This window comes from Urocitellus parryii, chromosome 12, assembly GCF_045843805.1.
Source record: "Urocitellus parryii isolate mUroPar1 chromosome 12, mUroPar1.hap1, whole genome shotgun sequence".
In the NCBI taxonomy this organism is placed as follows: Eukaryota; Metazoa; Chordata; class Mammalia; order Rodentia; family Sciuridae; genus Urocitellus; species Urocitellus parryii.
Genome location: NC_135542.1, coordinates 88,159,871 through 88,183,814, shown reverse-complemented (window position 1 = coordinate 88,183,814; position 23,944 = coordinate 88,159,871). Strand labels below are relative to the sequence as shown.

General features: G+C 38.9%; 2 protein-coding genes across 4 annotated transcripts in view; both read left to right on the top strand.

Moving 5' to 3' along the window:
• Aak1 (AP2 associated kinase 1) overlaps positions 1-11,874 on the top strand; it is a 179,422-nt gene extending 167,548 nt beyond the window's left edge. For both annotated transcript variants that reach the window (XM_026387176.2, XM_026387175.2), the window contains one exon: positions 5,271-11,874. In XM_026387176.2, the coding sequence (XP_026242961.2) occupies positions 5,271-6,400 (1,130 nt within the window). In that variant the 3' untranslated portion in view covers positions 6,401-11,874. The remainder of the gene's footprint in view (positions 1-5,270) is intronic.
• A 2,781-nt stretch (positions 11,875-14,655) lies between these two features.
• Nfu1 (NFU1 iron-sulfur cluster scaffold) overlaps positions 14,656-23,944 on the top strand; it is a 35,496-nt gene continuing 26,207 nt past the window's right edge. The window contains exons 1-3 of one of the 2 annotated variants that reach the window (XM_026387180.2): positions 14,656-14,903; positions 19,415-19,515; positions 23,658-23,793. In XM_026387180.2, coding sequence (XP_026242965.1) covers positions 14,839-14,903; positions 19,415-19,515; positions 23,658-23,793 — 302 coding nt within the window. In that variant the 5' untranslated portion in view covers positions 14,656-14,838. Of the gene's footprint in view, positions 14,941-19,414; positions 19,516-23,657; positions 23,794-23,944 lie in introns of both variants that reach the window. The other variant, XM_026387181.2, reaches the window with a different exon arrangement.

The window sequence follows — 23,944 nt, the reverse complement described above, 5'->3', positions numbered from 1 at the left end:
CCCATTTTCTACTCTCCCAATAGAAAATTGGTGATTTTGATTCAAAACAACATAACCTGGGGCTGGGGATGTGGCTCAAGCGGTAGCGCGCTCGCCTGGCATGCGTGCGGCCCGGGTTTGATACTCAGCACCACATACAAAGATGTTGTGTCCGCGGAAAACTAAAAATAAATAAATAAATATTTAAAAAAAAAACATAACCTTCCCCCAGGTCAGCAGTGATTCTGGCTTCAGTTGCGGGAGTGAGAGGACCTTTGGGCCGAGAGCCCAGAGGTATGGAAAGATCTGCATTCAGCTAAACAAATGAATGCTATAGACACATAAGGCTAAAATAATCTCCCATGATGAGGTTTTTCTGTGACCTTCAGGAGTCCTTGACTTTCTTAGTCTATTATCAGGGTCCTGTAGCAACTAACTTTAAGTTCAGGGATAAAAATTATGCACTTCTCAAATATACTGAATTAAGCAAATCATAGACTTCCTGGCAGAACAGAAAACTGTCAGATATTTAGAATGGAATCCTTGGTGAAACACTCAAGATTTTGCAAAGCTGTCTTATGTTCCTCTCTAGAGACTAACTTTACCAATCCAAAATTAATCTTTTCATTTCCACACTGGTGATGTTCCTGAAGTTGGATGTGCTTAGGTTTCTTCAAGTGGAATGAATCTCAGATGGCTCCCATTTCAAAAAATCTGTACCAAGATCTTATTTCACTTTTCGTGGGTTTCCTTTCACTAGGATGGGGGAGGGAGGCTCCTTGGGTAATGCTATCCTATGCAAACAAAGTTACCAAATGGTGGTAGTTGCTATAATGGAAGACACTTTCTCGGTTCCCATTTTGACGCAGTGTCCTGAATTTACTCTTTTCCTGTGAGTATTCTACTCTGCCCTATTGCACACCCCTTTGTCACGTGGATGTATGTTTACCATAGGTCTTTAACCTGTCCTCCCCAAGAAGATAAAGCAAACAGATGTACATGAAGCTATCTTATGCAGTAAAAATGTGAAATTTGAACATTGCTTCGCAAGTATTGTATAAATAACAAGTCTGTAAACAAATTTCTTATGTAAACTTACAGGGAAATAAAGACTTTTATCTGTTCAAATGAGAGCATGATGTTTAGAGATGTAAATAATTTAAAATAGCTGTTGTTTTCCTGAGTTGTAAACCCACTTTTGCTGAATTTATTTAAACACACTATTGAATGACCAGAAAAGAAAAGGCGGACACATGTGAGAGACATACCGAGGACATTTTTATGAGTCATGCCACCTTGGAAAATAAAACCCCTTGTGGTCAAATAGAACAAAGCCCCTATGGTATGACCAGACCTGGGGTTGTAAAATAGAGCCCAGATTTGCAGCTGCCCTCCTTAAATTTAATCTATAACATACCAAGGCCAAAGTAATTAAACATTCTAGGTTAGTGAGGACAATTGTATGCCCAGTGAGAAATTGCTCTCATTTAATTGCCTCATAGGCTTGAGACATGCGGCATCACTGGCTAGTGTTGGCCCCCATCCAGTTGTGTGTTCTGCAGCTACCCAACATATGGCAGAACCAGATGCTTCTGTTTATTATCAAAGCCCAAAGGTCATGGAAATTCTTAGTGTGATGCTCATCCCTTAATTCCTTAATTTGGGTCCCAAACTGAATATCAACTGATGCCACATTTCTGAGGTCTTATGAAGGGAATTTTGCTTTCTATTCACTAACTCCATGAGAAGGCTTTTCAGTACTCTTTATTTTCCATTTCTGGCAAGAATTATGTCTTTGATATTCCCAAAAGTGTTATTTATGTTTATGACATGGAGAAAAGTAAAATTCTAATTCATTGGACGAAGGAATATCCAACCCAAAATTTAACTTCAGACTTTGATTCTTGTGTGTGAGTTTGTATATGCGTGTGTGTGTGTGTGTGTGTGTGTGTGTGTGTGCGCGCCCGCGCGCGCGTGGGCCGCATGCTTGTTATTGAACCCAGGGGCACTTAACCACTTCCCTGGCCCTTTTGATTTTTTGAGACAGGGTTTCACTAAGTTGCTTAGGTCCTCGATAAATTGCTGAGACTGGCTTTGAACTTGTGATCCTCCTGCCTCAGGCCCCTGAGTTGCTGGGATTACAAAAATATGCCACCATGCCTGGCTCAGATTTTCCTTCTTTAGAAAGTACTCTGATGACCCTCATTAGTCAGACAGATAAATGTCCAGAATCAACACATCTCAAATCATCAGGCACTTTTGGGGACTCTTTGCTACTCCCTGAAGCATAAGAGGTTTTACTGAAATCTACATAACTTGGAGCCTCAAAATTGACTAATATGGAGTCACCTCTAGAGTCTCCCTTCTGTTTACAGTGATTAGAATCTCTGCTTCTCTTGATCACTCTGTTTCTTGTTCTACCATCAAAAGAATTCCTTAAGGAAATGTAAATGTCTGGGCTTCCCTTTATTCTCTGGCATTTCTTTAGCCTTCAGAGTGCCAGGCCTACAGAGTTGCAAAGGGAGGTTATTCTATGCCCCAGTCACACTGGAACCTGCTCTAAAAAGAATGAAAAGATTGAGGGACTAAGTTTTCTCAGGAAAAATCATTAAATGTACTTTTCCAGTTTTACAAAAAAGATGGATGCTCAAAGACAGATAGGAAATAGCTTCTGTCCTTGTTTTGAAGGAGACTAATTTCCCCTTCACACTTGATATTACAGTGTTTTTGTGACTGAACTTTTAAAAATTGTTGGCATTTTAAGTATGGTTTATCCCCTTACTTACCACTGAAGAATATGCTGTGAGTTGGAAGTTGTGTTTTATTTGTTTGTTTTTGTACCCAGGATTGAACCCAGAGGCACTTTCAGCCACATTCCCAGTTCTTTTTATTTTTTTTGAGATGGGGTCTCACTAAGTTGCTTAGGGCCTCACTAAGTGCTATGGCTGGCTTTGAACTTCTGATCCTCCTGTCTCATCCTCCTGAGCCTCTGGGATTACAGGTGTGTACCACCGCACCCAGCCCCAAACTCACTTTTTAACAAATAGTTTTGATTCATTTTAAATTTCCTAAAACCACCAACTTTGTCAAAGTAGTGTACTCCCCCCTCCCCCATTCTTTTGCAGTACAGGGGATTGAATTCATGGGCACTCTACCATTGAGCTACATCCCTGGTCCTTATTTATTTATTGAGATGGGATCTTGTTAAGTTGCTGAGACTAGCCTTGAACTTGTGATCCTACTGCCTCAGCCTCCCAAGTAGCTGGAATTAATAGTGTTCATTTTGATTCTTGATTTAGATGATGTCCGAAAAGATATTTTTAATCCCTAAAAGATATTTTGCTTTCCTGCAGAATCAATATGACAGTGTCAGCTTTCAGAATAGTTTTGGAAGATGAAAAATTATACCTTAATTTTGGCAAATGAAAGTTTTTCCAGCTGTTGCTGTGCAAGGAAATGATTTAAGGTTTTTAGGGGTCTCTTGTGCCTCTTTAAGGCTTGGTGATTTTCATTTTTGGAAAAATTTATTTTTCCCTTCAGAAATTGTTGCTTGGGTATTGCTGAGACAATATATCAATATACTTGCCTGAGAATTAGGACTGTGTCTTTCCCACATATCTTGGAAGGGAAAAGTTATCCTATTTATCTCCTAACAGCTAACTGATGCCTTCATACCACCATGTAACTGCACATCTTCGAGTTCTAATACAAGGAAAAATTTATTCTCTTCAAAAATCATAATCTTCAAAGACTGTTCCAAAAGTTACTTAGCACCAGCACTTAAATTTCAAATTTGTAATTGACTAAATACATTCATACAGATAGAAAGGAAAATAAAAGTGAGTGGAAAAAAAATACTTTTTGTTCCTAGAAAAAATAATACTTACCGTCAGAACTGTTTAAAAAGAAAGCACTGCTAAAAAGTTATAGGATTCAGAGAAACATAGTATTTTTGTATAGTATCTTATAAAATGTTCAGACCTCTCTCTACATTCTCTTTACAATGTAATGTCTAAGTGACTGGTTTCCCAATAAACTAATTTTGATGCCTCTTCTGCTGTGTTCCGTGTGCTTAATTCAAGCAGAAACTTGAGAAGGGGATAATTTTTAGCAGAAATTTCTGCAAGCTAATGGTTTTCATAGAAGGGGAGAGGGCCTGTGTGGGAGGGGATAATTGAATTCCATCTGTATAGAAGTCCTGAGTCATCTATGACTCCAAATCATTGTACCTAACATTCTTATCCTGGTGGGTCGGGAAACTCCAATGGTGTTTCTTTATTGAGCCCACGATGATGATACCTTTACCCTGCCCCAACCGTCCTTTCTCTGGATTCTTCTTGCTTAGTTACATATGCCTTTTTCCTGCCCTCTTGCTAACATGTGCCCAATGACATACTTCTAACCTGCTAATATTTCTTGGAAGGTAAGCTCTCTTGCATTCTGATAATTGTCTATTTGATTTCAAAAGCCAGAGCACCCTGAGGCACCTCTACCTAGATAGGCATAGACTAGCCTTTAGCAGTTTGCTAAGATTCCATAATTACCCATGCATTTTACTCCTTCTGCTTAAAGAACTTAATGATGGATTCATTTAAGCAGAGGAAGTCTTTGCTAACTCAGAAGACTGAAAACAAAATTCCAGAGCAACTCCAGCTGAAGGTGATTTTATTTAGTATGATTTTAATTCTGTATCCTCTGTTTAGAAAGTACCTTCAGTTGTTTTGATCTGGGCACCCCCAGTACTCTTTTAGTAGTGCTGGTGATGTGAATCACCAAGTAAACTTGCACTTACTGAGCAGCCATGCTGGGCTGATTTTCTGAGGGTCTGTCCCTCTGCATGTGGAGCAGATGACCACATGCCAGATACTAACTTGAGTTCATCCCCAGACAGTGTTTCTACATAATCCAAAACTTTCATGGCATATGTGGCATATGAGTGACTGGGTTTGTTTTCATTCCATGATGAGCCAGTGCCAGGTAGAGCAGGTGTCTGTGCCTGGCCCCGCGAGTAGGAGCATTGCGTAGTTATGCTGAATGTCTGTGTGCCTAACATCTTCATCTCCTTTCCTGCACATTGTGCCTATCATGTTCCAAAATGTGAGATAGTGATTGGTTGTGTTCCAGTCTGTGTGCAGTTTCCTTGCCTGACTTTTATTTTTCTGTTTTTTCCTTTTCCATTTTCAACACCTTTTATTTGTTCCCACAATGTTTCTGCCGCGGGTTGACTATTAAATGTTCCAAAACCAGTTGAACTGACCTACATGTTAATTCTGCATTTTATGCTTTTCTAGGTCTCCAGAGAGAGCCCAATCCCTGTCCTGTAATTACTGTAGAGCACTTTAAAGAATCAGCGGGCATTGAAGGCCTTCCCCTGTATCCAGACCCCTCCAGAGTACCTGGCACAAAGACTCAGAACAACTTAGAATCTGACTATTTAGCCAGAGATGGCCCTTCAAGCAATAGCTCTTTCCACAGCAGTGAAGAGGAGGGGACTGACCTGGAGGGAGACATGCTAGACTGCAGTGGGTCTCGACCTCTCCTTATGGAGTCTGAAGAGGAGGATGAAAGCTGCAAGCCGTCCCAGGGGAAGCCAGGAGGAGCCGTTGCATTTGCTTCACCTGAAATCTCTGCTGAGCAAGCAAAAGCAATGCAAAGTGGAAGAAAGAACCAGTTCCAAACCCTTACGCAGCCAGCCACCGATGGTTTTAGTGAGCCAGATGTCTTCGCCACAGCCCCCTTCAGGAGCTCAAGAGTCCTAGCTGATGACATGGACATTTTCTCCAAAGCGCCATTTGTCTCCAAAGGCAGTGTGGCTCCTTCCCAGCCAGAGGAGGTGGATGTGTTCTTGAGAGCTCCTTTTACCAAGAAGAAAAGCATGGAGGAGTTACCAGTTATCCAGAGCTCCTCTCAGGAACCACCTGCACAGACCAGTCTCCTCAGCCAGACAGGTGATGTCCCTCTGCTCTCAGGCCTTGAAAGAGCAGTGTACAGCTCTGTCCAAACTCAGTATTCCATAGCTGGTTTTGTGCAACAGTCTAACCACCCCTCCCATTCTGTCCAAGCAGTAGACCATCTTGACAGCATCTCTCCCAGGGGAACCTCCCTGGAATCTGGGGGCCAGCCCAATGACAGAAGCAAAGGACCTCTGCCCCAGAAAGAAGCTGTCTCAGGCCCTATGGCTGGCAAACCATTCCGCCCCCAGTCTTTATCCAAATATTCCCGTCACTATAGCCCAGAAGATGAGCCAAGCCCAGAAGCCCAGCCAATTGCTGCGTACAAAATTGTTTCCCAAACCAACAAGCAGTCAATAGCAGGCTCTGTTTCCATCACATCCCTTTCCTCCAGGACTACGGAACTACCAGCTGCTGATCCTTTTGCTTTAGCACCCTTTCCTTCAAAAGCAGGCAAGCAAAAACCTTAGGAGCAGTACCTGAGCCTAGGCCTCCGCCTCCACCCCACCCCATAAATATCACCACACCACTCCCAGCTGAGCCTTTTCAAGAAGAAATAGTATCAGTTATTTCCATCCCCTGCATCAGAGCAGAGTCTCTTCAACTCAACAAACTCAGTTGTAGTGACACTTGGTTGAAGCCCTTCTAAGTTATGCTTTATTTTGTTTTTATTGATTTCTAGACTTTCACACACTTCAATTTCCTTCCTAGAGGCCTTCCACTTCCACCCAGAACTCTGCTTCTCCCTCCATCCCTGCAAAACTGTTTTAATCCAGGAATATTTTACCCCAACCCCAGGGGCCATATTATTACTAGTATTAATTCTTGTAACTCCTCTTCTGAGTCATGTCCATTGAAGAGTCAAGATTAATCCCTCCAGGACTTAATACTCTTGGAAAAGGGAGATTTCTAGAAAAGAGCAATATAAAAATCCTGCATGTCAAGAGGAAGTATAATCTTGCAGCTACTAATCATTCCTGTAGAACCAGCAGCTCTTGAAGGATTCTGTGGATCTGTTTCTGAGTCTGTGTTCAAGCCAGGATGGCCCTCACGTGTGTCTGTGGGTGTGTGATGTGCATCAGATCCTCTCCTATGTAGAAATGCATGCAGATGGGAAAACTGTGCTCATTCTAATCATGTGAGCAGGGCCTTCCCACACTTTTTAAATTGGTATGGATGCACAGGCGCGTGTGTGAGTGTGTGTGTGCACGCACACACATGCACAAGCACCAGAAACATTTTTCCTCTAGGTTAATCCTATCCCACCATGCCTACCTCCACAATCAGATCACTCTTACTCCCATTTGCCTGCTGACCTAACCAACTTGAACCCTGTTTTTATTTAGTTGTGTTTTTTTTTTTTTTGTTTTTTTTAATCATGGCAAAATTGTATCCATTGGAAGATGTAGGGAAATCTTGCTGGAACTGAGGTTCAGAGTGGATTGTTTTTTCTCCAGAATTTGCTCTGTGCTTTTAACAAATTTCCTTTACCTGGTTGTGAAAATTTAATTTTTTAAGTATATGTTTTCCCCTCACAACAGTAGAAAGGAGTGCCTTGTTACAATTCCAGCCACTGGGTAGCTTGGACTCAGTGCTGTCATTATGGAATTCATTAATCTCTAGACTAGGATGCAAAATTAGTTTGCTTGTTTCCCCTTCTCCCACAAATCCTTATCTCTCTCCACTACCTCTTGAGGAAATATGAACCTGGGACATGTAAATACATTTGGGAGAATGAAAATGCTGAATTAGCTAGCCATGAAAACTAAATTCTCTATTCTCTTTAGATGTTAAAGTAGGGCAGACAGGTTACTGGATTGTGTTTTTGGAAGTATCTTTTATTTCTGGAAAGATCTGACTCATTCTTAGCTTTTTTCATACCATTTATTTTTAGTGCCTTAAAACCTTTGTCTCAATGGGAAGATTTCTGCTGAGGAAGCCCAATTTAATGGAAAGAGTCTCTGCATCAGTTTCAACCTGAGAGCTTCCTAAAACTTCTAGTAAATGTTAGTGATTTCTCCACTACTGGAGAAACTTGGCAAGAGTTGTGTACCAACCTAGATTAGTGATTTACAAATTATTGGAAGTTCATTCAAGAATCAAGCCTAAATGCCAAGTTCTACTGCGGTTGATTATGTGTGCTATTCTTTCAAGGAGGTGAAGGTGTATACCTCGGTGGTAGAACATGTACTTAGTATGCCAAAACCCCAAGTTTGATCCACATCATGAAAAAATTAAAATTCAAAATCTTGATAATAAAATAAGAACAACTCCTTTAAAACACTTTTTGTTTTCTTAGTCTCCACCTATTTCAAATATCCACGTTAAAAGAGAAATAATTGGCACTGTGTTAGGGCTACTAGCGATGATTTTTCGACTGAGGTCTTAACTGTGGCCAGAAACCTGTCTTTCATCTTAATGGATGTTCAGTGTTCAGTTTTAAGAATTTGCCTTCTCACAATTATTTCTGTCCCTCCCCCAATGTAACAATGTGTGCAAAATTGTATTTCCATTGAATAGCTTTGGTTAATGCACATGGAACTTTGCACCACAAACTTTTCCTCTGGTAGTTATCAAGTGAAGCCCTCAAAGGCATGAGCTAGGAGAATAGGAATATTCAGAGAGTTCTCATCTGAAAAAAACCTACTTGCCTGGCATAGTGGTGTGCACCTCAAGTCTCAGCTACTGGGGAGTTTGAGGCAGGAAGATTGCTTGAGCCCAAGAGTTCAAAGCCAGCCTGGGCAACATAGAGAGACCTGTCTTTATTTTTAAAAAAGAAAGAAAAAAAGAAGAGGGGGGAAAAAAGACAACTCTTTAAAGTTAGAGGTCATTCTAACTCATTCTTCCAAATATTCAGGATTACCTCAGCCCTACAAATGTTATTCCTTTGTTTATTTGATCACTTCCTCCTAATCAAGTGGCCATTTTAATTCTCAAGGTACAAATCAGAATAAAATCATGGTAATTTTATTATGTAGTTGAATTGCTTTTTGAAGGATAGATTTGCTCTTTTTCATGTTTGCTGTAGACCCACATGGGTGGAAACTACATGCCTTCTTCAAATAGGAAAATTAATGTAACCACATGCAAATTACTTTTTTCTTATTCATTGATGCATGAAGAAATTTTGACTTGTGGATTACATTAATTACAAGTTAATAATTGGTGGATTCTGAATACTATGGTAGGATTTTATTCACTTTTCACTGGTTACTTTTGGATAGTGAAGAGTAAATGCATCAAAGATTAAGTGGCCTTGCCAGAGGCCATCCTATATCTGGAAATCTGGAAAAATACCCTTTTTAAGGGAAATCAGGAGTGTTCAGTGTGTTATGAATTAGTAGCAAATGCATGTTTCCAATAACTAGACTGCAGCAATTTAATATTAAAGAGGAAAAAGAAAATATATAGTCAACAAAGTACTGCACTTTCTTGTTTTAGTTTGTGTTGTATGTTGTTTGCATTACACATTTGATATAGGAATTGTTGACCTTTCATTGCAGTGAAAAACAATGAACCAGGACATTTTTAGACAATGCATTAAGCCACAACATGTATTGATGACCTCTTAAAGAACACCTGTTAATTGACTAGCAGGCACTATTGAATTACTGAAGTTTTACTTCACCAGTTTCTTGGGCTTGACAGCCTTTAGCTCCAAACCTCATGGTTAGATTGGAAAATGAAGTGAACAGAATTTTATGCTGAAGCAGATGCTCAGCAAGACCTAAGGAAATGTAGGTCATAAACCCTGTTTTGGTTTGGGCTCATTATCAAGTTGAAAACCTCATGTGCAGACTAGTATGTATGTGTTTACTGGCCGGTGTTGTATCCGAGTTCTGGCAACCAATATCTCTTTTTCTCAACTTTCAAGAAGGATACTAATGCTTTTCTGGCCCATTATTTATTTAGTACATTTTAGAATATATGCATGTCTGTGTTTTCAACTGCTTGTTGGACATTTTGCTGGTGCATAAAGAAAGCACATTTAAGTATAATCACCAGAGTAATGTGATGATAGGAATTCTGTATTTTTTCCTTAAGCAATAAAAACATATCAAATTACATAATATGTATGCATTATATCAAATAGGAAATTTTATTATAGGAAATTAGAGAAGGGTGAGACCCAAAGTTCTCCTAAGCAGGAAAGAAACAACTTAACACTTAAAATATAATAAAAAAGTATCTGGTTGGAAATTGTTTTTGTTCTGTCCCTGGAAATCTTCCTGGCTCACCTATCTTGTTCTTATTCCCACTTCATTTCTTCAATTGACATTCCCCTGTTTTAACCATGTGAATAAGCGGATGATGAGAGATGTGGTTGAATGACCATGTTAACATTTAGTTGCTTCCCTTGTAACTACTATAAATAGTTTTGTAAGTTTCAGCCCAGCCTGTGAGATTGTCACCAATAACAATGAAATGACTGACCTTCCCCATTTCTCTTAGACTATAAGGAGAGTTGGCAGGACTCCAGCCTTATTCTGTAGAGATACGACCTTGATCTCTACCTTGATCTTTTGTGGCCCACAATGCTTCAGAATGCAGGGACCAGTTTATGTGTGAAAGGACTCCAGAACAGCTGGCAGAAGTGGTTAAATGTTAACTATATGTGGCTTAGTCCAATATTCTTATAACCAACCCAGCAGTCTCTGTGTGACACAGTTTTGAGTTTATAGTAACAATGTTCTTGAAATCATGTCAGGATTACCTCATTGCATTGTACTAGTACCAGCTATACATGTTTAAGAATCTGTTTGAAGCCAAACATGGTGGCACACACTTATAATCCCATCTGTTTGGGAGGCTGAGGCAGGAAGATCACAAGTTCCAGGGCCAGCCTGGGCAGCTTAGTGAAACCCTGTCTCAAAATAAAAACTAAAAAGGGCTGGAGATGTAATTTACTGCTAGAGCACTTGCCTAGTATGAATGAAGCCCTGGCTTCAATGTTCAGTACTGGGGGGAAAACAATCTGATTCCTTTTGGCAAGGAATTGCAGAAATAGGCTTTACCAACATCAGTTAAAGTAAGATGTGGGAGGAATGGAGGTGTAGCTCAGTGGTAGCAAGGGCCTGAGTTCAATACCCAGCATGGACCAAAAATAAGTAAAGTGGAATGGGTTAGACTTTGGAAGGGAAGGGACAAAATGCAACCTTTTCACTCAGAAAGGGCAAGTCAGTTGTATTCTCTGAGTCTACCAAAGAGTTCTGGTAGAGGAGTGTGAATGGAGTGTGGGTCTGTGTGTGTACATATATGTACATTCTATGCTTTCTTCCATGGTGTTAATTATGGCCCTTAAAGGCATCCAAAAAATACTGAGAAGTGATCATCGATATCTGGCACAAGTAAATTCAGCTCCCTTTGCCCCAAACTCTCAAAGTTAGAACTGAAGTTGTTCTCAGTAGAATTGAAGAAAATTGGCATTCATTGCCTTAGCCTCCTTCCCAAATAAGCATCATCTCATCTCCAAAGTAAGATTCAGTAGGGCTTATCCTAAGGACTTGTGAGTAGTAACAGTAGTGACCAGACACTGCAAGACCTGCAAGACATTACTTTGAATGAGGGAACATTAAATATCAGTTTCTAGGGAATAGAAAACAAATTTAATAAAGGCCAAGGACCATGTTTGTTCCGTGGAGAAAAGCTGAACTCCCTCCACTGACAGTATTTGGAGTTGACAGAATAAGAACGTCTAACCCCTAAGGAGTATTGAGGTCATCAAGCATCAGAAAACAACAATGTGCAAACAGTCTCAAAGACTGAACAAGGGAAAGGAAGGGGAAAGACCACAATGTCAATCTTAACAGTTCTCGCAATACCTCTTATTTGCAGACTATTGGATTTATGTTGTTGCACTCTTGGTGTGATCTATCTCATGTATCTGATAATTTTTATAAATAATTGAGTTGGAAACTTTATTAAAATGAACCTAATGAAATGACTTATACTTTGTGTTTTTTCTTAAGTGAGATCTTCGTGTGATTGGAGGGATCCATAGCCATCTTTCACTACTAAAAAGCCTAGTGATATTTTTTCCCCCGCTTTGTCCTGGGTCTTATGCATTCTAAGCAATCACTCCACTGCTGAGCTACATCCCCAAACCTACTAATAAATTTTTAGTATTCCTAAAGGAGGAGCATAACATAGAGAAACATAGCATTAACAGAAAAGTCTTAGAGAAATAAAGCTAGGAATTTTAAAAATCTACACTATGATGGAGAACCTGCTTGCCTATTTCCTCCTCAAATTAAAAAAAAAATAACAGTGCTATCTAACTGAACTTGAGCTTAACATGATTCAGACAGAGCTAGTTATAAGTTGTGTTCACAGGGATGTGTTCAAAGATCCAGGAATCCAATCTATTTTGGTTCAATAAGACCATAGTTGCCAACTTTTTTTTGAAAATGCAGCTATACTAGAGACTGAATAAAAAACGGAAAGAGAATACTAAGAAGACTGTCAGTGGGGCACATGGACCAAGAAGGGTTGATGAGCGAAACCCTTTGAGCACAGTTGAATGCTCAAGTAGCTGGGCTTAGGGAAGAAGGAGAAAGTCTAGAGAGGGAGCAGATGAAGGTGAAGGAATAAGATGATGAAAAGTACATGGATTCACACATACCTACCACCCAATTTGTGGTTTCTAAATGCCCAGGTTCAAATAAAAGGAGCCAGATCTCCCAGGAGAAAAGACTGATTTGAGGGCTACAACAGGAAATGAATGAGATGAACCAGGAACATGGTGTAATTATAGTGCCAGAAAGTAAAAGAAGTACTTTAAAAAGTAAAATAAAATGAAAGACATAGGGACATAAGAACCAATCTGAAAGAACTACCGAGGTCAAAGAACAAGTTGAGCAATAAAATAAATGCCATGGTATGAAATTATAAGGTATACAGTCAATAGCTATAAGCCTCCACTAATATTAAAATGATTATTGAATAAACGAAAAAAGACAAACCTAACATAAAATTTCAACTAATTTAGGTACATTCCCCACTAGACAACTGGAATTTAATTCTATATACTTTGAATGTGGGCCATGCTTCCCAAAAGGAACATACGGACAGGAATTGGGGAGTAACTTCACAGTGGAAAACCCTAACATACACCACCTCTGCCAGATGAAAAATTATGCCACAGTGTGTACCTGTGATGAGAAGGGCTCTCGGCTCTGTAGACATCCTCCCCAAATGCCTTTACCCCATTCTAACCAAGAGGAGAACATTAAACAAACCCCAATTAAGGGATATTCTACAAAGTACAGTACCTGACTAGCATCCCTTAAGACTGTTAATCATCAAAACTAAGGAAAGTCTTGCAGGGGATGTGGCTCAGTTGTAGAGCACCCAGTACAAAAAAAAAAAAAAAAAAAACGAAGAAAAGTTGGAAACTCCAACAGGCCAGAAGAGACTAGAAGAAAAAAAAGTATCCCAAGTGGATTCCAGGGAAGAAAAAGAATACAATGAAATCTGAATAAACAGAAGTTTAGTTAATGTTGGTTCCTTGCCCATAATAAAATTAATGCTGGTTCAAAATAGGGAGCTACACAGCTTGCAGAGCAATTATTATTCAGAGGAGTAATACTGAAGTAGGAATTTTGCTTTTAAAATATGTATTCCAGATTATTTTAAAATGAGGAACATCCTGGGTCTGTAGTCAGTGGTAGAGTGCATAAATGCTCAAGGCCCTAGGTTCAATTCCCAGTTCCTTAAAAAAAAAAAAAAAAAAATGCAAGAGGAATGAGATTTTGTGGTTGCTTTTTCCCTCTCTTAACCAACAAAACAAAGGCAGTGTAGAAAGGGCTATAAGTAATTAGAGTGATCATCACAGTGTATTTGTTGTCTTTTGTCTAATCTGCCTCTTGAGACCTTCATCCACCTCTGGGTGAAACAATAATGTTGCCATACAAGGTTTCTCTGGCCCAGCCTCCCCACCTTCCCCGTGGAAGCTCCACAGACTGACATCTCCCCACCCACTCCTCAGATCACTCATACTTTGGGACAGATTCTGCTGGCCACAGGCCTGCTGATTCCATTCTAGAAAACAGCACTCTAACAACCTTCCAGAACAGTTCTCAAATCTCAGCCTGCATCAGAAATCACCTGGGGCTCTTGTTAAAAATAGATGACTGGGTCCCACCTTTAGAAATTTTGACTCTGAGGTCTAAAGTGGGCCCCGGAATTTAATAAGGCAGTTCCCATTCCCCACCACCCCCGTCCACACTTTAGAAAACTGAATACCCCAGGAAGGCCTGGAAGAGTACTTAATAGGTTTTTGTAGTTTGCTTTCGAAACTAGTCAACACTCATATTTATCCAGCGAAGGATAGCACTACATTAGCTGGGTCCTGTGTATGAACTGATTCAAGATGACCAAGTGGTGGGTCCACAAGCCCCACCTAACTAGAGGGTTAAAACAGGTCACCAGCCCTACCACAGAAGGGCAACAGAAAGGCGAGACACCAATCAGAAACGAGTCTTTGGGGACGGTCACTGTGCTAGGCCCAGAGGGCTAGCAGGGTGCTAAAAGGAGGAATGGGGCAGGTTTGGGGTTGGTGAGGAGTAGCATTTTAACTGCTGGGCCAGGGCCAGAAAAGCTACCAGAAAGAACAGGAAAGTACGTTTCTGCGCATGCGTGCGAAGTATGTGCCTTAGAAGGCGCCCGCGCATGCTTAGCAAAACTTTCTACCGGACACCGCCTGGTTCGGGCTTATGCTGTAGGTAGGCAACAGGTGCAAAGGACCAAGTGAAAGCCCGCAGCGCTCACTCGCACAAGCGCCGCCCACGGCCTGTAGGGTGCGCTCTTCTAGGTGTCAGCCCAACTCCCGGTCGGTTTGCGCCTGCGCGGAGCTTTGGGGGCGCGGCGAGGGAGCAAGGCCTCTGCGACTGCGCATTGAAGGACTAAGATGATGGCGGCGGCCGTGCGGCGGGGCTGGAGTTTTGCGGCTGCTGCCGCCGGGCGGCGCAGGCGGTAGGTGACGGCCCCGAAGCTCCGAATTGGAGTGCTGGTGGGTTTAGCTGGCGGACCGGTCACTGCCTCGCCAACCCTCTCTCAAGGAGAGGCGGGTAGCGCATCCGATGGAGCCCCTGGATCCACCCAAGTCGCCGCGGTGGGTCGGGGGCTCAGCCGGAAGACCCGCGGCTGTCGGTGAGGCAGCTCCCCATCTGTGGTTGGGGCAGCCTGCGGAACCTCGGCCAGGTGTCTGGGGGAGACTCGAAGAGACTGGCTGTAGACACATGTGCATTCATTCCCTTCTCTTTCTTAAACACAAAATCGGAATGTCACACGAAGGAAAGAAAGTACTGTGTTTCATTTCCTCACTTTTCCAGCGAGGCCTAGAAAGGTCGCACAGCTTGTAAGGGAAGGAACTCCAAGGAGAATGCAGACCCCTGATTCTGCCACCACCACCACTGCTTCAGCCCACTCTGTTGCCTTGTTTCTCCCTCTTCCCTGAACCCTGCCTCTGAGTTTCACTTCCCAGACACATCTGTCAACATCGATGTGATTTATGTAGATGTCGGACCTCACTTTACTTCTGGGGAAAAAGGCCTAACAGAATTTGACCTTCTGAGTATTAGACGTTTTAGTATTAATGGCACTCATAAAGCTTGAACGCATTTCTTAAAAATAATGTTTTCCAGAACACTTTTTTTTATTAGTTACCTCTTTTCTATACCCCATATGTTTTTGATATCTTTCTTGAATAACTTAGTTCACCCCTGCTTTATTTTTTTTGAATTTTAAACCTGTCTCAGTCAAAACATGCTTCTGATTTATCCACTCAACTGCCTCTTCTCAGAGTTGAAGGAAGAGAAATACTGATCTCCAGTCCATTTTTGAATTCCCGCATATTCATAGGGAGATTTAGACTCACAATAATTCATTTGATGAATTATACCAATAATAATCATGTAATTACAAACAATTGACATGATAACAGTAGTACCATTTATTGAGCATTTATTGTATGGCTTGGCACTGGCTTAAACACTTTACTTGCATGATATGGATGGTACCCAGTCTTTATAAGGTAGCTGTGAATATTAATCTCGTTTTTGAAAGGAGGAACAGGGGCCATAGTGCTTGCAGCTGAGGACATAAAATGAAAACAGTCTCTTAATAAGTTTGCAGTTTAGTAAGAAGGACATACTAGCAAATAATGAGAAAGTCATGACGGCTGTATTGGTCATATAGTTTAGTATGGTGACAAACCTTGTTGTTAAAGCCTTTGGAGTTACCATGGGGTGTGACAGTCCTTCACAGGTTCCTTGGTTCCCCATTTCCTGTTGTTTCCATGATGTCACTAATGCTTATTTTGTTCTCCTGAACCCTCAGTGTCAGTCCTTTAACCTCTTGAGTGGTACCTAAAGAAACTCTCCATGGGTAATAGGTCCACAACCTTCCAGTAAAGCATTTTTTTTTTTGCTTTTATATGGCACTTAAAGATCACTGAAGGTAGGAAGAAATTTAGGTTATTTGTATTCGACTTACTTGGTGCTCACTCTTTATGACAAGCAAATTCTGGTTTTATAAGGGAAAAATGAAGTGCAGCCCCTGTTTGTTACTTCTTCCTATTTGTGTGAAAAATACCCAGAGAAACCTGTTTTTGAAAAGGTGATCCTGTGGTTAAAAGTGACCCCTGTGGTTAAAATTTTTCAGTAGAACCTATGAAAGGACAATCGTAATGCAATGCCATAATATTTTAAAGTAAAACTTGCAACATGTTCTAAAATTTTTTTAATATTTTTTTTTAGTTATACATGGACACAGTATCTTTATTTTGATGTGGTGCTGAGGATCAAATCCAGTGCCTCACACATACGAGTGCTCTACCACTGAGCTACAACCCCAACCCTAAATTTTTACTACTAAAGTGTCCTTTTCTTTTCCATTAGTATCTGCCTTCTTTCATCCCCTTGTTTTTAATTTGTCAAAGCCATGAAAATAGCCAATTTATGCTTCTTTATTAGAGTGAAATAAGCTTCTCTATCAGAGTGAAGTATAGTTACAACATTGAATTAATGTTGCCCATCAAAAAGTATGTAGAGATTGTTGACTGCTTCAGCAAATTGGAGAATGATAGTACACTTTTTTTTTATTAGAGCATTCATACGTAGTATCTGGGTTCCTTTTGACATAATTATACACACATGGAATTTAATTTCAGTCCTCATGACCTTTCCCCTTTTCTCCTCTTCCCTCCCCCCATTTTCTCTCCTCTCTTCTACTGATCTTCCTTTCACACCATTATTTATTTATTTTGACTGGATGATAGTACACTTTCTATTAAGACTTTTTGAAGTATTGAAATATAAATTAAGTACCTTATATTTAAAATGCTTGGGACCACAGGAAGAAAGAGAGAAGGGAGTTGAGGGGGAGGGAAGAGGGATGGGAAAAGGGAGGAATGGTGGAAGTGAAACTGACCAAACTATCCTCTGTACATATATGAATATACCACAGGGAATTTCACCTTCAGAATATCCATAATTCACTGACTTAAAAAAAACTGTAAATAAATAGAAGAAAGTAGAGGAAAGGGAAGAGGGGGAGGAAGGAGGGGAGAAAATGGGAAGAATTGGGACCAGACGTGTTTCAGGTTTGGGGTTTTGTAACAGCTACATATACATAATAAAATATCTTGGTGATATTTCAAGTCTAAATTCAAAATTCATTTTATGTTTCATATATACCTTATACACATAACCTGAAGGTAATTTTGTATGTTTTTGGCATGACTGCATTTTGATTGTCACCCAACAGATGAGGTAAAATTTCATGTTGATGCACAGAAAGTTTCAGGTTTTGGCTGAGCATGGTGGGGCTTGCTCCCCTGTAGTCACAGTGACTTGGGAGTCTGAGGCAGGAGGATGGTAAATTTGAGGCCAGCCTTAGCAATTTAGTGAGAAAACCATGTGTCAGAATGAAAAGGGCTAGGGATATATCTCCATGATAGAGCACCCTGGATTCAATCCCCTGTACCAAAAAAAAAAAAAAAAAAAAAAAGAAGAAGAAGAAGAAGAAGAAGAAGAAGAAGTTCAGATTGTGGAGCATTTCAGATTTTCCAATACAGGATACTTACCCTGTACTGTGTGTGTGTTGTGTGTTTTGCTGGGGATTAAACCCAGGGCCTTACCTAGGCTAGGCAGGTACTCTCCCACTGAGCTACACCCTCAGCCTGTATTCGTAACAGGTGAAAGAATCAGGTAACAAGTGATAGGGGACAAAAAGGGAAATTTTTCATAGTGTATACTTTTTCCTTTATCAGTTTTGAGCCATGTGATTCTATTACCTAGTTTAATTTTTTTTCCAAGAAAAAGTTGAAAGCTATAGTTTTTTCTTGTTCCCACCCCCTGCCTTATTTTTTTAAGGTATTTTTTTTTCTTTTTCAATAATTTTTTTTTTTTTTTTTTTAGAGAGAGAGAATTTTTTTAATATTTATTTTTTAGTTTTATTTTTCAGGGGACACAATATCTTTGTTTGTATGTGGTGCTGAGGATCAAACCCAGGCCAGGCCAGCACGCTACCGCTTGAGCCACATCCCCAGCCACCCCCCCACACCCCCCTTATTTTTTGTTCCCAGGAATTGAACCCAGGGGCATTAACCACTGAGCCACATTCCCCAGCCCTTTGAATTTTTTATTTAGAGGCAGGGTCTCACTAAGTTGAATAGGGTCTCTCTAAATTGCTGAGGCTGGCCTTGAACTTGTGATCCTCCCGCCTCAGCCTTTAGGAGTTGCTGGGATTACAGACATGTGCCACTGTATCTTACTAAAAACCTGTATAGTTTTTTGACTTCATCTTGAGCCTCGGCCACAGATTTTTGGGGGGAGGGGGTACTAGGGATTGAACTCAGGGGCACTTAACCACTGTGCAACATCCCCAGCCCTATTTTGTATTTTATTTGGAGACAAGGTCTTACTGAGTTGCTTAGTGCCTCACTTTTGCTGAGGCTGGCTATGGGTGATCCTCCTGTCTCAGCCTCCCAAGCTGCTGGGATTATAGGCGTGGGCCACCACACCCAGCTACAGATTTAAATCACTAATATAGATATATTTCTGGGTTTTTTTATATTTATTTTTTAGTTTTAGGTGAACACAATGTCTTTATTTTTAATTTTTATGTGGTGTTGAGGATCGAACCCAGAGCCCCACGCATGCCAGGCAAGCAAGCACACTACTGCTTGAGCCACATCCCCAGCCCTGACATTTCTGGTTTTTATACCTGGATGTTAACATTATCCTATGCATCTCTAGTGATTGAAGCTATGAATTTCTGTTTGATTTTCATCTGTTTTTGAATTGTTTGTATTACTTGCCGAAGTAGGTGAAATATGTTATAGATGAAAAATGAAAAGTTCACTCTCTAATCATTTTTATTGCTACTTATATTTAAATTTTACATGTCTTTTATATAAGTAGAAACTGACCTTGAGATTAGATCTCATAAAATGTCATTTATAATTTGTTTTTTAAATGTAGATTCTGTCACATGATGAATGCATATACCATCAAGAAACGACCTCTGCATCAATTTGTACGAAGACCACTCTTCCCATTACCTGCAGCCTTATGTAACACAGGTAAAATTTCACTCTTTTAGAATAAGTCGTATTTCAGAAGCTAATGGAACTGTACTAGGATTTGTGGGTCATAAAAGACAAGAATTTATGAATTTTCTATCCAGAGGCTTATAAAAAGAGTGTTTTATTTTTCCTATCATAACACCACACTTTACTGCAGATATTTGAAAGAACATTATCCAATAGACTTGTGAAGTTTCAGTATCTTGTGTAACACATCTTTTGGAGCATGGATTGCTCAATAAATGACTTTTGAAATGAAAATATTGTAATAAAGAAGTTAACAAATGGATTTGTGTTTGAAAGAATCATATGTAATTTAAGATATTGCTTTCTTTATTTTGACACAAATACCTTTAAAATCAGTAAGTTTTTGGCTTTCATTCAGACCTTCTTACATTGGATATTGAATGTAGTTTTTCTTTTTCAAAATTAGTTGAATATAGGGTTATTTGTCTGTTCATTTGCTTTGTTTTGTTTTTATTCTTTGAGATGCTGGAGATCCAACCCCAGGGCTTTAACAAGCTAAGCAGGCACTCTACCACTGAGCTATACCCTCTGCTTTATTATTGTGGTTGACAGTCTTACTGATATTATATACTTTAATTTTTTTAGTATGGGAAATAGGTGTGAAGATAGGATTTTAAAATAATTTGAAATATGTTAGGAAAGCTTGGGGGAGAGAAAGAAATTGTGTGTATGTGTGTGTGTGTGTGTGTGTATAAATGTGGATCTGTGTGATTATGAAGCTGTAGCATATAACTTCAGCCTATTCCCCTTTCCATCACTATCTTGAACACCCTCATATGATTATATTCTAGAGTGTGACTGACTCTGGTTCAAGGATATTAACTTGAATCAGGGTAGGAGCTTACCCCCCTATAGATTGGAGCAAGAAAAGGAGTGCTTGCCTGTCTCCTTGAATTATAACATAGTTTAGATGTAAATAATGAGCAACTCAACAGATCAAATCACCTTAACCAACTGAGTCCCAAATTTTCAATTTTGCAGATATTTCAATGAAGTTGACACAGGTACATTAAAAGAGGTTGAAAATAATACTCTAGAACTTATATAGTTTTATTAATATTATATAGTAATTATATTCTTATTGTTGTAATTATTTTAAAGTTTTTAAGGGTATTCCACATCTGAGATGATGGGACAAATGGTTTAATTGGACTTAGGTTTTGTAGGACTGAATTACTTGATCATGTAGACTTCTCTGAAATAGGAAGCCCACTGATTTTAGTCATTGATGTTGACTTCAAGTACCACTGTATTTGGCAGGAAATTATGCCCACTTAGGTACCTATTTAGTACCAAGCATAAGAGGAAAATATTTTATATCAGTCTCTATCCTGTTGTAACTCACATGTGAGTAATTTTTTAAATATCTAATTAAACCAAATTTAGACTATAATTGGAATGATTTTATTAAATAGCTACTCAAATTAGTCTTTTGGAATAACTTGTCCATTGTCAAAAGGTAAAAGTTCTGTGGTGATATCATAATTTTTATAATTTTTACTTGAGATTATATGTGTGCATATGTATGTATATATGCAATATGCTCTTAAATGACTTTTTCCCTACATTTATAATTTTTACCTTCAAGTATTTCTAAAATTTTCCTTTCTGGTGGTATAGTTTTATTCAAGTGGATTGAGTAGGATAAACCCAGATTTAATTCTTCAAATATTGGTAGAGTGCCTGATATATGCAGATTTGGGTGACCAATAAATTATTAAGACTGCAAGAAATGGTTGGTTCAGAACCAGGGTTAAAAGAACCTTGCTGACCTTTATTTAACAGAAAGTGGTGACAACCCTTCTTTAATGTTGCATTTGAAAAATCATCCTTTGATAACAGGTTTTTAAGAGGAATGTCTTGGTTGCTGGTATAAATATTTCAAATTAATATTTAAACATTGAGGTTCAATTTTTTCATTTTTCCTTTTTTGGGATTTGCCTGGTTGCCATGTCAGCAGTTGATGTCTAATTAATACAATGACTTAAGAAAAAAAAAAATGGGGCTGGGGATGTGGCTCAAGTGGTAGCGTGCTCGCCTGGCATGTGTGCGATCCGGGTTCGATCCTCAGCACCATATACAAAACAAAGATGTTGTATCCGCCGGAAAAAAAACAACTAAAAAATAAATATTAAAATATTTTCTCTCTCTCTCTCTCTCTCTCTCTCTCTCTCTCTCTCTCTCTTAAAAAAGAAAAATGTGTGAGAATTTAGTTTGAAAATCTATTCCATATAGGAAGTGGTTCAACATCAGTTAGCTGGAACTGTATAGTGAGTTACAAAAATAACTCTTGGCTATCAAACTAGAATCTTCTCCCTAATAGTTAAAAAAAGCACTTCTGGGCTTGGGATGTAGCTCAGTGGTAGAGCGCTTGTCTAGCATGTGTTACCACTGGTTCAGTCCCCACTGCTACAAAAAAAAAAAAAAAAAAAAAGAGAGAGAGAGAGAGAAACAATAAGAATAGAGTCGGGGCTGGGGTGGTAGCTGAGTGATAGAGTGCGTGCTTAGCATGTGTGAGGCACTGGGTTCCAGTCTCAGCACCACATATAAATAAATAAAATAAAGGTCCCTTGATTACTAAAAAAAATAAAAGAATAGTGCCTCCTTGAGAAGATGTAAGGATTAAGGGATGTAATAAATGTAAAGTGCTTGGCACCATGCCCAGCTTATGATTTGTCCTAAATGAATTTTAGTTGTGAGTATATACCATTATCAGCCTGTTTCAATATGCTGCTTTAAGGTGGAAAACTTTTTTTTTTTGCTCAGGTTTATTTCATAATAAGTCATCAGGATTTGCTAAATAGTTTTTAAAGTATCAAGACCTAAATGCTATTCTTTTTTCCTACAAGGTAGGAAATTAAAGATACTGTTCTCTCTCTATTGCTTTAATGAATTTAATCTGAATCTAATCATAGTCCTAGAAAAAGTATATAAGAAATGAACCTATAAAAATATTTTTAAGGGTTTGGGTTGTGGCTTGCCTACCATGTGCGAGGCTCTGGGTTCGATCCTCAGCATCACATAAAAAAAAAATAAATAACATAAAGGTATTGTGTCCTACTACAACTAAAAAATAAAATATATAAAAAATAAATAAAATAAATGAATCCTGTCCATCTACAACTACAAAAATTTTAAAAAAGATATTTTTAAATATTTCAGAAAGTAATTCACATAGATTTTATTATTTATTATTATTTATTTGTTATATATATATATATTTTTTAATTTTATACTCTGACTAGCTGTACCATCAAGCAAGTTATTTAACTTCTCAGTCTCATTTTCTTCATTTATAAAATGGCAGTGTCAGTACCTTCTTTATCAAGTTGTAAAAGATATTCACACATTTTAAGCACTTGAACCTGTATCTGGCATATAATAAGCAAACAAATATTTGTTTTTAAAATAAATTGCTAACTTGATTGTCTTTGAAAAAATGGTGGTACTTTGAAAAGAAGAGAATGTAGCATTTTACTGTATTAATTCTATAGTTGGGCTGGGATTGTGGCTCAGCAGTAGAACGCTCCCCTAGCATGGGCGGGACCCGGGTTTGATCCTCAGCACTACATTAAAAAAAAAAAAAAAGAAAGAAAGAAAAGAAAGGCATTGTTTTGTGTCCATCTACATCTAAAAAATAAATATTTTTAAAAAATATTATCGTTATTATAACCTGTGATCTGGGGAACTGGGAGTATAGCTCCGAAGTAGAGTGCTTGCCTAGCATGAGGTCCTGGGATCAATCTGCAGAACTGCAAAAATTTTAAAAATAAATAACCTGTTATTAGGACTATGATAGCTATTGATACCAAATCACAAAATAGATTATGACTCCTGAATTATGTTATGGCTTTCTATTTAAGTATAGGATATTCTTGGAATCTGGAGAATAACATAACTATTTAAATAATCAAAGTATTAATATAAAGTTCTATGTAATTATTTTATCTTGCACTTCTTGTATTTATAGATTCTTATTTTTTCAGCTGGGAAATAAAGCTTTGTAGGTTTTTATTTTTCCAGTTTTTCTTCTGCTTCTCTGAAAATGAGCACTTAACTTGTAACTACTACTTTTTCTAGAATAATGTTCCTTTCTTCTTTTTCTTTTTCAGTAAGATACATGTTTATTCAAACCCAAGATACCCCAAACCCCAACAGCTTAAAGTTTATACCAGGAAAACCAGTTCTTGAGACAAGGACCATGGATTTTCCCACAGCAGCTACAGCATTTCGTTCTCCTCTGGCTAGGTATGTTACTGTTTTCATTTGCTTTTACCAAGCAACATAAATAGCTGACTTTGGGTTTAGACAGACTTATGTAATATTGCATTTTTATGTGCTCTGCATTTTTCAATGCAGAGAATACTTTGTTTTCTTTTCAGGTAAGAGATGAAGAAAA